The 14,666-nt window shown below is 32.5% G+C and overlaps 3 protein-coding genes across 3 annotated transcripts; all 3 read right to left on the bottom strand.

The window, feature by feature from the left end:
- Positions 1–1,820: 1,820 nt before the first annotated feature.
- Positions 1,821–2,409, bottom strand: LOC114394486 (WAT1-related protein At3g28050-like). Its single transcript, XM_028356070.1, has 2 exons — positions 2,259–2,409; positions 1,821–2,014 (listed from the first exon to the last, which is right to left on the bottom strand). Exons 1-2 carry the CDS (start codon positions 2,363–2,365, stop codon positions 1,861–1,863), a joined length of 261 nt encoding a protein of 86 aa, XP_028211871.1. The 5' UTR covers positions 2,366–2,409; the 3' UTR covers positions 1,821–1,860.
- Positions 2,387–4,617, bottom strand: LOC114397295 (WAT1-related protein At5g40240-like). The gene is made up of 4 exons (XM_028359372.1): positions 4,517–4,617; positions 2,767–3,004; positions 2,505–2,663; positions 2,387–2,410 (listed from the first exon to the last, which is right to left on the bottom strand). The coding sequence occupies exons 1-4, from the start codon at positions 4,615–4,617 to the stop codon at positions 2,387–2,389; spliced, it is 522 nt and encodes a 173-aa protein (XP_028215173.1).
- Positions 4,618–12,900: 8,283 nt separating this feature from the next.
- LOC114395333 lies at positions 12,901–13,767 on the bottom strand. Its single transcript, XM_028357082.1, has one exon. It carries the CDS (start codon positions 13,563–13,565, stop codon positions 13,281–13,283), a length of 285 nt encoding a protein of 94 aa, XP_028212883.1. The 5' UTR covers positions 13,566–13,767; the 3' UTR covers positions 12,901–13,280.
- Between the last annotated feature and the right edge of the window lie 899 nt (positions 13,768–14,666).

Genomic DNA, 14,666 nt, shown 5'->3' with positions numbered 1-14,666 from the left:
TGGATCGTAGAACCAGAATCAATCAACCATGTGTTATGATTAACATTAACCATATTAAACTCATAACAAACAAAAGCAAATAAAGTACCTTTCTTCTCAAAAACAACTCTTAAACTTTGGACAGTCTTTCTTCATGTATCCTTTCTTCTTGCAAAAGAAACACTTTGACTCCTTCATTATAACTGGTTGAACATGAATCTTTCCCTTGTGATTAACTTGACTTTTCTTGTTCTTTCCAAAAGTAGTCTAGTTCACCCTCTCTCTCTTTCATTATTAACCTTTCTTCTTCTTGAACACACATGGTTAAAAGCTCATTAATAGACCATGTGTCCTTATGTGTATTATAATAGATTTTAAAGAGGGCATACTGATGAGGCAAGGTACACAAAATGTAATGTACCAGGAAAGAATCAAACATGGTAACCTCCAAGGCTTTTATTTAAGCCATTATATCCCTAATGTGCATGATGTGATCATGCATTCCTCGTATCCCAATGAGCCTAATGGATGAGAACTACATTATAAGGGTGTTGGCAAGGGATTTATTAGATGAAGAAAATTGCTCAGTGATAACGTTAGAGAGAATGAGAAGGGATTGAAACCTTCATTCCACTGTCTGTGTGTGATGACTATTTCTCCTACCACATACATTAATTTAAAAATCCGAACGGTCGAGATTTGTGGAAATGAATTTCGAACCTGGTTTTCAAATTTTATGATGATCCAACGGTTAACAAATCCAAGATCATTGTTTTACTGAAACATGTTTGGGTGTATGCGGGAAAAATAGAGGGTTTTGAAAGACGGAGAAGGGAAAACGAATTTGAGAGGAAGAAAAAATGTAAAGATGTATCATAGTCTAAAAACTGACCTAATATGTCTCTATTTATAGTTAGGGTACTTTCAGCCTATTATTTACTCTATTTTTCTTTATTTATTTATTTTATAAAAAAGAGCTCTATTTTATTTCCTATCAAATGAATAAATAAAATATCCTTTTTTTTCTTTCAAACCATTATTTTAATTAATAAACTTATTTCTCCTTATTTATTTAATTATAAAAAACCTCATCATTTTTCTAAAACTCTATTTATTTTTTAAATCAAAATCTTTTTTAATTTATTTTATGAAAAATGGGTGTTACAGGTTTCTCGCGCTAAGCCCGCCTTTACTTTTCTGAATTAGTCTGCTTTCCTTAATTATTTCTGTTTTCCTGAATTATCTTGCTTTTTTGGACTTTATTTTACTCACTAAACATTATAAATTCATCACTTTTAATATTCTCTGCAAAAAAAATTAAATGATATTAATTTAACAATTATTTGTTCAAAAAGGAAGTATTAGGAGAAAAAAATTACAAATTTCTATATAATTTAACTCCAAAATATACTCATAATTAGCAGTTATCAATATTACATGCTTAACTAAAGAAGAGTAAACATGCAACTTTTACCAAATAAATATCTAATATGCATTTTATAAATCCAATAAAAAAGGATTATATAAATACATAAAATGCACTAATTATATCAAATTGTGAATATGACATAATGGTGGGTTTATATGATAGGTGCAAAAGGAAATAGGGTTTAACTCTGGTCAGGACCAAATTGTTGGTTTAATTTTTATTTTAAGGAAAAACACGTTAAAAAGGTTGACAAAAAGCACATAGCCAAGTTTAAACTATAAACTAGTTGTGTGTTTCAAGCTGATTATTTTTTATTATCTTGTTAGAAAATTAGACTAAGGTTTCAAATCAACCGAACTATGAATTTTTTTATTTATTAATTCAATCTATTTTCAAAATATTACATGAGACATTTATATTGAAGCTAGAGAAATTAAATGATTGATATGATTCTATTCCTCCATTCTCTTGTTCTTCAAAAGAGGGACAACGGGTGAGTATGATTCCGAGTCATCATAGACTTCACACTCTTCCTTTGCTTGCTCTTGGCTTTTCCCCCAAATAACAACATAAAAACCAATAACCACTATGGCTGCTCCAAGCACACTGTACATAAACAAAACCATACTTACATAATTGTATTCCTTCTAAGACTAAAGTATTTTTAAGTTGCATTCACACACACGCAAACAAAAGGTCCCCTTTCATAATTGTAGTCCTTAGACTAAACTATATTTTAAATTGCATTCATTCACATGAAAACAAAATGCTCCCATTAATAAAATCATAAGTCCATAAGTGAACACACCTCCAATTTTTCTTATGATTGAGACATGAAAGAAACGTATGCCTTCCAAGATAGATAGAGTCACCAAGAAAGGCAATTCCCATGATGACCGCAAAGATGATTCCAATTGGCTTAAACATTGCAACATAGAGAGGGCCCTTCTTGCTCATGACCCATATATGAACAATACTTCAAAGGGATACACCGAAAATTGCCTACATTCAGAAGCAGATCAAGTTAATTGAAACTCAGAGCAAGAAATAAAAGACTCATGCTGATATAGGAAATAGTATCACCATTTATTCTTACTTGGAATGCAATAGCTATCAAATTCACATCAAATCCTAATCTCAAATCTTTTAGATCCGTTACCGAAATCAGTGAAGGTGGGATAGATAGCATAGCAACTAATGTACCGCGAGTGAGCACTATCACAAGCTCTGTTGGGTAATTTCTGATTATCCATGTCTACAAACATCAAAGAAAGTAAAAGTAAAATCGAGATTTCGAGCATTTTTATTGTCTTGTTTGCAAATAAGCCAAAATGGTGTTTGAGATTTGCATTGGTTACCTGAACTATGAACAACAATGAGAGAACAAAGCTATGACCCGCAAGCAACATTGCCCCTAATACCCAGTCAAATTGCTCAGATGAAACATGTTTTTTGGGGAACAATTTATTTGATGGATGATTCTTTATGACTGCTTGGCCTTTGTACAAAGTAATTATTAAGGCTCCAACGATTGATACCAATGTGCCAATGGACTTGGCCCGAGTACTTTTAGTTTTCCAATCCAATTTTTCCATCCTGTAAGGTCAATTACCAAAAAAATAAGCATGAGAATTAGTTAGAAAATTATGCAAGACTACTACTATAAGGTTGTTTGGTTTAGTGGATGAAAATAGAGAGAATAAAAATAAGAATTTTTTTTAATTAAATTTGAGTGTAAAAGGTGTAAGTCCCACATGGGACTCACAAAATTTCTATTCTCCCTCCCGAAACCAAACAGAGCCTAAGTGATGTGTCATTATTTTCTCCTATTTTTTAACCCTTTTTGCACCATTTTAAATACTGATTAGTCTTAATTGTCAAATTTATTAGGCAGTTTTATTATTTGGGCCCATTCAGCTAATTTGATGTTTTTAATCTAATTTCAGGAATTAATGAAGTATTGGGCTTGAATCTAGAATTGGACTTGGGCTTGAATCCAGCATTGGGCTTGGACTTGAAGAGGGCAGACTAATTTATTCTACAAAATTAGATCTTATCTTATCTTATCTTATCTTATCTAGATATTATTTAGATTTGATCTCATCTAGATATTATTTCATCTAGATCTTATCTTATCTAGATTTGATTTTATTTTATTTATGGGCTTGGATTTAAAATAGATTTGTAAGCTTTGGGGCTGAAAAAACTATATAACAGCACCAAGGTTCTAGTTTAGCTCTCTCTCTCTCTTCTCTCTCTTCTATTTTTCGTTTTTAGTTTTAGTCTCTCTTCTCTTTCTCTTTTATTTTTGTTTTTTTACAATTCCAGTTCAGACTTTTAGTTTTATCAATAAAATTTCGTTCTCTATTTGATTAATGGAAGGCTAAGTCCCCAGCGTTGTTTTTTCTTGAGGATCAAACACAGTTCTCTTTGAGGTTCTATTATTACTGTTAAATTCTGTTCAGTTTTTCCTCTTCACTAATTACTCTGAATTTGTTGCTATTAATTCATGCATGCTTAGTGCTTGATTAATTGTCTCTACGCTTAATTTATGTTCATGCTTAATGATCGTTTATGAGTAATTGGTGTGTGTGATGCTTAATCACACAATGAATGCTTTATGTTAAATTTCATTTAGTAATTTAATTTAGGGTTGGATTAAGTGGTTGAACTGATAAAGGATAAATTCTCACAACCTAGGATAAGAGACTTGCTTGTGAATCAAGGGGAAGCAACGTATTTTAATTCTGATAAATTCTAATTCAATTTTACTCGCTGTTTAATTTACAAAAGCAAACAACCCTCCCCCCCCCCATTTGTTACTATTTCCTACTATCTGTTATGAACATTTGGTGTATCATTGCTCGTTGGAAAACGACCTAGGATCACTTCCTAGTTACTACATTTTAATATTTATTTGATTCGGGTACGGCCTCGATCACTAAGTCTATAAGGTATTCCAAATTAATATCTTTGGAAATTGGTTGCACTTATCACTGCAATAATTAGCAAGGGTTCATTGTTGAGATCTTAAGTCACATGCTCTTTGATATGTTTGAGTGCCTTCAAGAGAAAACAGAAGTTACAAATGAGAGAAGTAATAAAAACCTGAAGACGATGGCAAGTATGAAGGTAAAAGCAGGGATTAAATCAGACATTGCAGTGGCCAAAGTGGGAGAGCAGTAACCTATTCCAAAAAACCTGAGCATCTGAACACTACAACTGCAAGACACACAAGCACCAAAAAATATAAAAGAGCAGAAAAAAAATAAAGGAGTAAAAGAAAAAAAAACCAAATCCACAAGAGATTAGAAAAGTTAAACTAAAATTGTAATTGAGTATAGTTTATACAGTAGCTGAAATAAATACTTACCTTAAGAAGCCATTAATAAATAATTGGCCAACTATGAAATATGTGAGTAGAGGAAGAGCTCTTTTCCTGCCAAGTCAAAACGATAAGAAAGAAGAGAGATAAGAGGGCGATGAAATATGTCTAGAATTCATTACTATAAAGTGTTAAGGAAAAAGAAGTCTTAATGGAGATACCTATAAAAGATAAAAGTTATGGGAAGAAGGAGGCAAGTTGCGAAGGCATTGGAGTACATGACAAACACAGAGTCATTCATGTCCTTCTTCATGGCTGCTTTGCTTACAGTGTAGACAATCACGTCAAAGAACTCTACTGACAACAGGATTGCAACCACGCCCAGGTCCTTCATTGTGTTTGGCGATGAAGGAATTTCTGGTGCAGAAGAAAAAGATGCTTAGTACTTCTCATCCATCCGTTTTCAGATAAAACTTGTCTAATCAAACTGGAAGTACCCAAATGAAAACCAACGCAATTTTTAATGGAAATACAAAACCTGCAAACTAAATTATATCAGTGGGCACTGGAGACACACTAGAAGGACCACCTTTCTTTTATGAAGACTGCTTTGTACTTTTACCTGGGGTGGCTCGACCAGATTCAGCAACTGCTTTACTTCCCTCAGCTGGATACAGAGCAATGACCAAAACTATAAGCACAACAACACAAACCATATGAAGCGAAACCAAGTATTTCAAGTTCCTGATTGTGGCAACTGAACTATTTAACACAGAATTTCATATTATCTCTTTCATGACCTAACACAGTATATAATGCAAACTTAATATAATTTGTCGAATTTCATCAAATACTTTCATAAAACAAAGGAACAGAGAAAAAATGATGCCCTCAAATATATGAAACCAAAAATAGCAACCACTCTTAAAACTTAACTGAAATTATGTAACATAATCATAGATTTCACAATCCATATTCATAACAATGATAACATCAATCTAAAATTTCAATAAGAAAATAAGAATAGTCCAATATAACATGCTAAAGTTTATAGTTTCTTTTATAGTTTTAAAAACTTTTTTGTGTGTGTGAAAAAAGTGGTAGAATGGGGAGGCACGCCCAATGCTACTGATCTCTTCACTTTCATTTTTTTCTTCATTACTAGACCAATCTTATATATCCAAGATAGAGCATAATTATGTCATTTGATATTATAAATAATATTTAGTGCATCAAATCAAATCAAATTGTTTATACAAAAAATGATATAAAGTTAGAGGAAGAAATTGAAATTAAAATAAGAGATGAAGGATAAAATAACACAAGAGAGATTAAAAAATGGAATTGAAATAAAAAAAATAAAAATAGTAATTAAAGTATTTTTTTTCCTATTTTAACGAAGTCATTTATTTAGTTTAAAGAAAAAAGAATAAGACATTTCTGGCAAAAATATTTTAAAAATTCAAATTATTGAGTATTTTCTATATAAGAATGTTTCTTTCACGTAACTTACTTTTACAATTTATTGTACCTCTTAGGAAAAGACATAAAATGTTAAATTACACGAGGAAAGAAATAAATAAAAGCTATTTTTCAACTATTTACTTCATATTATTTTTTTATTCCTTTACATTGATTGAAAAGGATTTTCTTTATTTTTTCTGAAGATTTTTTTCTTTTCTTTAAATTGATTTATTATTCAATTTTGTTTTCAATTAAAGTAAAAATAATATTATATAATATATATATATATATATATATATATATATATATATATATATATATACAACAACAACAACAACAACGCCTTATCCCACTAGGTGGGGTCGGCTACATGGATCAACTTCCGCCATAATGTTCTATCAAGTACCATACTTCTATCCAAACCATTAATTTCGAGATCCTTTTTTATAACCTCTCTTATAGTCTTTTTGGGTCTTCCTCTGCCTCGAATTGTTTGTCTTCTCTCCATCTGGTCTACTCTCCTCACTACAGAGTCTACCGGTCTTCTCTCTACATGCCCAAACCACCTAAGTCTATTTTCCACCATCTTCTCTACAATAGGCGCTACTCCAAACCACCTAAGTCTAGGGTAGCTTTGCTATTCTTAGCCGGTCCCAAGTCCGGATAAAAGGAGAGGGTTGTGTTAGACTTTCGACAGCCAACGTTAAACTTTGTCGAATCTCTATGACATATATATATATATATATTATTACTTATGAGGTCTAGTTCAGTTAGTCAAACAAACTCTATGAATCACTGTGAACCTCAATACTTATCTTTGAATCCTACAAATAAAAAAAATAAAAATATTTTAAAATTGATTTAATAGGACAAATATATTTATACTAATGTAAAAAATTTTAAAAAATAACATGATATACTTCAATTTTTTATACGTAGCATAATTCTTAAGTGCCATTGACTTTTGAGCTTCATTTTTTTTTTCTTGAATTTTATAGTTCTCCAAGCTTCCATAGGATCTACACAATTCCTACATAGGAATCGAATCTTTTGTGAGATTTTAATTTTAAAAATGTTTTACAAGTACACATGCTTGTGCCCGAGAATAATATTTTTCTGAAAAAAGTGTTAGACGTAAAAAGTTTAACTAATAAATATAAATTAAATTTACTAAAGGTATTTTATTGTTTTGTACTATAAAATTATTGATATTTATAATAATTTTTTAAAAAAATTTATTGAAAATATTTTTTTACATTAACATTACATAAAGATTAAATACTTGATATATATATATATATATTATTGTAAAATATTTCTGTACATACATACAATAAAAATTTCCCTTATCGTCACATCTTATTAATAAATAAAATGATGTCGTAAAGTGATCAAATTTAATTAGATGTCTATATAAAAATTTTATATTGACAGCAAAAATAAATTACACTTTATATCATAACTGTAATTATTTTAAAAAAGAAACATGTTTCTATTTTGTGTCCTTAACAACAAAAATATGTTTTGTAAGGGTATTTTTGTAAAAAAAAACTAAAGCAAAGGAGTATACTTAGAAATATTGTGACTACTATTAACAAAGCCCGCTTAAGAAAGGTTCTTATTTCAAAGCCCAAGTTTAAAGAAGGTTGTTATTGGCCGCTACAACTTTTGCTATTGGCCCGTACCACTTGGTGAAAAGTTTTTTCTACCCTCCAATTCAAATTCTTCACCCCCTCCTTCTTCTTCCTTCCCTCTATCCATGCCCCCCTCACCCCCTCCTTTTTCTTTCCCTTCTCTGCACACAAACCCTTACCCTTCTTCCCAACTCTTATTTCTTCCTCTTCTTCCCTTCCCTAACTCCTCTCCTTCCCAACCCTCCTCCTTCACTTCCTAACCTAACCCAATAGTGCCCAACCTAACCATTCTCCCTTTCCTTTCCCAACTCATTTTGAGGGTTTTTTTCCCCTCAAGTTCATGGTTAACGTGATTCCATTGTACACATAGCTATAACGAGATCGTTATTTTGTTTATAGTTTTTTCTAGGAAAAAATAGGTAATGGAATCACTATTCCTTTGTGTATTTTAACACAATGGAATTATGATTCCGTTGATTTTTTTGTTTGGAAAAAAACTGCAATGGAATTGTGATTCTGATTTGGCTTTGGAAAATAACACAACCTAATCATGATGAATCATGCAACAGAATCGTGATTCTGTTGTGTTATTTTCTAGAGTCACAATTATGTTGTGCATCATGATGAAACACACAGCAAAATCGTGATTCCATTATATGTTTTTTATTATTATTACTTTTAGACAAATGTAATATTTTTTTATGGTCTTAGATAAATAAAATTATTAAATATAATTGTTTACTATGAAGGATTACTGATTTATTTTTTTATTTTTTTTTCTAGATGGCTTACACGAAGCAGGTGTCGTATGTTGTTGGATGTGACCCCTCCCATGAAGGCCATTGCAACAAGGGTAAGATTCTACAAAGACACATCACAAAATGATTGTGTTAGCATGCTAGCATAGTGATGACGAGCGCCAACAACAACAACATACAAAGCCAAAGTCAAAACTAGAGCCACAACTACACCTACTATAGTAGGATCATTAGACCTCCATTTGGAGGAAGTCCATTTGATTTGTCCCTTCTTCAGTCATATAGCGATTATTGTGTTGGGCACATTTGGATTCGTTATGAGTGGTCTGAGGTGAAGATTGTGAGCCACAGTGCTCTGGTGTTATCGTACCCTATTCATTCGCAACCCCGAACATACGTGGATTGGTCAAGGTTAGCAGCCTAGTTACAACGTGGTATCCTACTACAAACTATGGCTTGGTGAAGACCTTTTTGGAGAGCTCACACCAAGAGATCTTCCTTCCACCTGCCTATTGAAGAGATGATCATCACTCTAGATGATATGTCTCGCCTACTACAATTGCCTATGACAAGCAGACCCATTGGTCATGTCCTCTCACACTTTGATAGAAAGGTGGTGAAGATCCTCATGATGAGTCATTTGGGCATTTTGACAGTGACAAAGGCTTTTGTGGTAGCAAACACAAGTGTCAAGGTGAGGTTGATGTGGCTAAAAGACCTTTACCACTGCTACATTGAATCAGGCCTGTTTGTTTGAGTTGTGACGACTTATCTCTTGCACTTGATTGACAGTAAGATATTTACCGATAAGTCCTCGACTCATGTCCATGTCGCCTACCTCAAGTACCTTAACAACCTAGATGGTTGCCACTAGTATGTATGGGGTAGCTACACTAGTGTACCTCTACAACCATCTTTTCTATGTGAGCTAGTATAACAACAAGCAATGTGGAGGTTGTATGACATTACTCATGGTAAGTAAATTATTTTAGTATTTTAATATTTTTAATTACTATAATTAATATTTTTTACAATCATGGGTGTTTGCACATCTGCCCATTTTTGGCAACTCAGAGTCAAAGGATTATGTTATGGAAGACCTAATAGCCACCAGATGGAAACCGTTGAGAGATATCGGGCGTGCCGTTCCGATCAGGGAGAGACTGGATGAGCTACAAATACATGTTGTTATGGGGTGTACACATGAGGACCACAGGGATGTGAGGCCTTTTGCACAACAATCCCTTTTCTTTGGCTTCATCATATGTGGGACTCACGTGAGGCCTTATCGTTCGGAGAGGGTGCTGAGGTAGTTTGTACATGTCTAGATGATTCCATGCCAGCCATCTTCCCATCCTATGTATCAACTTTGTGATTGGGCATGAGAGGAGTGGCAACAACATATTATTCCTCTTGGGGATGTTGTGCCACCTGTGGCTCCTTAGGCTGACACCTAGGACTCTCTGCATTGATTTTACAAGATTTCCCATCCCTATGTCATTCCACCAAAGGAAGGATAGCCGCCACGTGGTCTTGTACGATTACCGCCCATTAGAGTACAACCACAACTTGGGCAGCCAATGTAGACTATGTATGAGGTGGAGACTACTGTTTCCAGGTAATGCAAATTGGATTTTATTGATTTTGTTTTCTAAATTGTCAATGAAAAAATAGTTACTAATTGTAATGTAATTGTTATTGTAGGATTGATTCCAGATAGCGTTAGAAGCTATGCAGAGCTTGTTAGACCTAAGAGTTGTGCCAAAGGGCACAACTCATCATCAACTCATACAACAAGCTTTGGAATTGTAGTAGGAGGGCTTATCAGTTGGGTGCAGCTTAGAGGCATAGAGACCCAGGAAGATGATTGACAATGATGGTGGCAAAGGTGGCAGACGTAGTTGACTTTTTGTATTATTATCATTATTGGTGTCTTTTGATGTATTGTGCATAATTTTTGCTGTTTTGACTTTTTTTTAGTTTATGTTGTGGTTAAATTACTTTTTTTGTGTTCATCAATTGTTTAAACAACATGGACCTAGTAATAACAATTGTTACTTCAATTGATTTATAAAACAAACATTAACATCAACAAATAAAGAAGCATTGATAATACAAAGTTTGGTTAAAAAAAAAGAAGCAATGCACGATTTTTATTAAGTAAAAACATGATTACATAGATTTATCATGCATTAGAGCAATAATCTCATAAGCAAATCTTGGATTCCTTGGTTTGTGCAATAGGGCAAAGATTTCATCTAGAGATCGGCCAAAAATTGCATTCAACTCGACCAGACCTTTGTTACTAAATTTCGAAAAGATGAAAAATGTTTTTCCCACATCATCATCATGTTTAAGCTCCATATATTTGTATTCAACACAACCACCACCTAGATAAATAGGTTGCCAATAAAAAAGATCAAGTAAAATTTTATAACCTGCAATGGTGCTCATAATTGTTTTCCTTAAAGTATCAAGCGACATGTTCTCACTTAGGACATTCAAACTATATCCCTTCAAATGATGAAATATGTCACCATCACAATACACAACAATAGATACATTTTTCATGTTTTAAGCAATATGATGAATATCAAGCAAAGGTATTGAGTTGCATCAAACTCCTATTGGTATTTATATCAAATGATCTGTTGTTCTCCCGTGATCCATACTGAACAATTGAGATCACACCAACAATATAGACGGTTTAGACTGCATCTATATTTAATACGATTGGTATGTGTATAAGAAAATAGTAGTGTTTAGTCAATACGTCTTAGAAAAAGCAAAGCTCAGTCACTAAATGCAGTGTTTAGTCAATACGTCTCAGGAAGAGCAGTGTTCAATTAATAAAAACACAAAATGTATTGTTTTTCTTTTTTATTCATTTTTTTAAAAAAAATAGTACAACAGAATCAAATTTCGTTTAAGTTTTTTTTTTATTACAACGGAATTATAATTCGATTCTAATGTGGACAAAAATAACAACGGATTCAAGATTCCATTGTGATAAGGGGGTGTCAACAATAATAATAATGGAATCATGATTTTGTTGTGATAAGGGGACACAAATTTGATTGTACAACGAAATCATAATTCCATAAGAACATTCTTGGAATAAAAAAAAAGAAATCAGGCACTTGATAAGAGTCAAACGCAATTTCAATGGGCCAATAGCATCCCCAAGAAAGACCACCGAACCCAGGACATGCACCCAAAGGGCCCAGTACTTCGATCTTCTCCCCTCAAATAATATATGTCCGAAAAATTCACCAAAAAAGATTAAAAAAAATTATGTGTATAAAACTTCAAGATGAAGGGCTAAGATGAAGGGCTGGATTGATTGAGGAATACTAGTAGGTTTCTTCAGATTTCAGAAGATGAATTTCTGAGTATGCATCACTTGGGTGATGCTTCTGATTAAATTGGAGTTTCCATTTTGAGGTGAAAGAGACTCTGTAAATAATAAAAAAAAAACAGATATTCTGGCTTTCCCCTAGACTAGAAATATTCCCGGATTTCGTTGAAAAGGTTTTTTTTTTCCTAGTGTTAATATATACTTTGGTATAGCTCTCTAAAATTTGCAGCCTCTCACGTATATCGTTTTCTATCCTATGGGTAGGGGAAAAAAAGGATCAAAATTAAGTTTATTAATTATTATGATAAAATAAGAACGAATTGTGAGAATATTCAAATTGGAAGTTTTGGATAGGTTGTCGAAATGAAGTTGGTGATGAGATGACATTTCCCCTATAGCTGTAGCCGCCCCCGAGACAAAACGTAAAGTTATTAGTTAAAACACATTTTAAATTAATATCTTGTTGGATGATAATGATGCGAAAATTTGACCAAATGGGCTCAAAACAAACCAACCACACAATTATTTTACTGATTAGAACGAAGAATAGTTTAATACTTCCAATAACTAGCCAGTAGTTATTTCTCCTTAATTTGGTCACGTACATAAAATCATAATTTTTTTCTTATTACAATCTCTAATAATATGTTTAGACAGCAGATAAACTTTTCCATAATCAGGAGAAAATAGAAAGTTAAAGTAAATTGAACTTCTTTTATAAATTAAAATTAACATATATTTTAATTTTTAGAAAAGTTGAGAGAAGTTCTGTAATAATTAAGTGTATAAGTTAATTTTAGTATATAAAAAAAAACTCATTTTATGTTTTTTTTTTATTTCCTTCGTTTGTAACTTTTAATAAAAAAAACAATTATCTAAAGTCTAAACATAACCTAACTCTCGCAGAACCAAACTTCAAACGCCTATAAAATATAAAAAGAAGAATAGAACTATGAAATCAGAAAATAGAATATATAAACGGTGAACAGTTGCAGACTAATCAAATGCTTTATTCTACAATAAACCATTACATTTTGTTCATTATTTTGCCTAAAAACTCATAGTTCAAGTGACCATTTGGTCATAAAACAAGAACAATTTCTTAAGCATGAGAAACCCATATGTACAACTTAATTACAAATACCACCACTACCTAAGCGTATGAGACAGACCCTTTTGGTTGTTTTCCACACGCTCACAACAACTCCAAATTAAGATGAAACAAAGAACCAAGATTCCCAACACTACTTGAAATCACAAACTCGAACTCCTGAGTTAAGCAGTAAGCACCTTCAACTTTTTCTTCAGGCACACAAACTTGAATTGTTCATGTTCATGCTGCAATTGGACGATGTGTAAGACACTGATGTGGGGACTGAACACCAGAGGAAACAATGATTTGTGTAGCAGAAGAAGAATTAGGGTTGGTGGAAGAGGGTGAAGCTGCAGAGAATGAAGAAGCAGGTGCTTGAATTTGAAACCTACCTGAGTCACCAGCAGGAAGTCTCATGTATGAGTAAGAAGGTGACTCACAAAGCCATGATCCTATAGGATGACCGTCTTTGTCACCCTTGTATTGCATGATAGCCTTGTAAACAAAAGGAATAAGACCCTCCATTTTTTATGTGTCAGTTGGAGAGAAAGTAAAAGAAAGGTTTTTGGGTTTTGGGTGAATGAATGTGAGTGGAGAATAATGAGCAATTTTCTTGGGTATAAAAAAGGGTTGGAAGGAAATGATGACGTTGGATAAAGGAGTTTTGGATGAGAGTCCAGCTCTTCACGCAAAGCCAGGAAATTTTCAACGCAAGCTCACACGTATGACCTTGAAAGCTACGTGTGAACCAACAACACCTTCATATATAGAATCATAGCACACAAGTTTAGCAAAAACTGTTTATTTTTTTCCTTTCTTTCTTTTATTACCGTTGTGTTGTGTAGCTTGTTTTGTAACTTTTGTTTGATGGGTTTGAGCTTTTGGAACAAGCTAGGTTGGATGGTTTGGGTTTGATGGGGTTTGAATTTATTTTATTCCCTAGAAACTAATGACAGAGCACTGGTTTCTTCGTACTTTGGTTTAGTTTTCTATTTTGAATATTATATGCAGACTCTATTTGTTTGTTTAGATGTTCTCTTAAAGTAAGATGTGTAGTAAATTAATAATTTGTTCATTCAATGGCGGCCACCTGTACCTGTGTATGATGTTTGAGTATGACATAAGATCTTTATTTATTGTCATGTTTTGCATATGAAAATTGGTAGATGCATATTTTCATGAAACATATCACTTCACATTTTGGTAGGTGACTAAATTAGAATGTAGGTGCATGAAAAATAAGATGAAATCAGTTATAATTAAATAATAAATGAATATTGTAATTAATAGGTGAGTACATAACATATCTGACTCTATACATGCATTACCTTCCTTACCTCACCAATGGCATTGATATCATTGATTCTACCATGATATAATTTTTTAATTTATTTCTTCTTCCTGATCCATATCTAGAGATGTTATTTTCCTAGCTATTTAAAATCGTTTGTATACTTTAGAGTTTAGACTAGAGTACAAAAACAAATGGGAGAGAAAACAAAATCCTTATTACTTGAAGTAATAAAATTTGTTGTAATAAATTTTTGACGTGATAATCGAATTTTACATTTTTGTTTCAATTTAATATAGGTTTGTACATTTAAAGATCATGATATATATATATAT

The sequence above is a fragment of the Glycine soja genome, chromosome 18, assembly GCF_004193775.1.
Source record: "Glycine soja cultivar W05 chromosome 18, ASM419377v2, whole genome shotgun sequence".
NCBI lineage: Eukaryota > Viridiplantae > Streptophyta > Magnoliopsida > Fabales > Fabaceae > Glycine > Glycine soja.
Note: the sequence above shows the minus strand (reverse complement) of the source record. Positions and strands in the feature narration are given on the sequence as shown.

Excerpts from the sequence above, each read along its gene's own strand:
- LOC114395333 (XM_028357082.1), bottom strand. The coding sequence starts at position 13,565 with ATGGAGGGTCTTATTCCTTTTGTTTACAAGGCTATCATGCAATACAAG.
- LOC114397295 (XM_028359372.1), bottom strand. The coding sequence starts at position 4,617 with ATGCTCAGGTTTTTTGGAATAGGTTACTGCTCTCCCACTTTGGCCACT. Across the intron at positions 3,005-4,516 it reads ATACTTGCCATCGTCTTCAG|GATGGAAAAATTGGATTGGA; the intron begins GTTTTTATTACT and ends TTGACCTTACAG. Across the intron at positions 2,664-2,766 it reads CATTGTTGTTCATAGTTCAG|ACATGGATAATCAGAAATTA; the intron begins GTAACCAATGCA and ends TGATGTTTGTAG.
- LOC114394486 (XM_028356070.1), bottom strand. The coding sequence starts at position 2,365 with ATGAGCAAGAAGGGCCCTCTCTATGTTGCAATGTTTAAGCCAATTGGA. Across the intron at positions 2,015-2,258 it reads GACTCTATCTATCTTGGAAG|TGTGCTTGGAGCAGCCATAG; the intron begins GCATACGTTTCT and ends GTTTATGTACAG.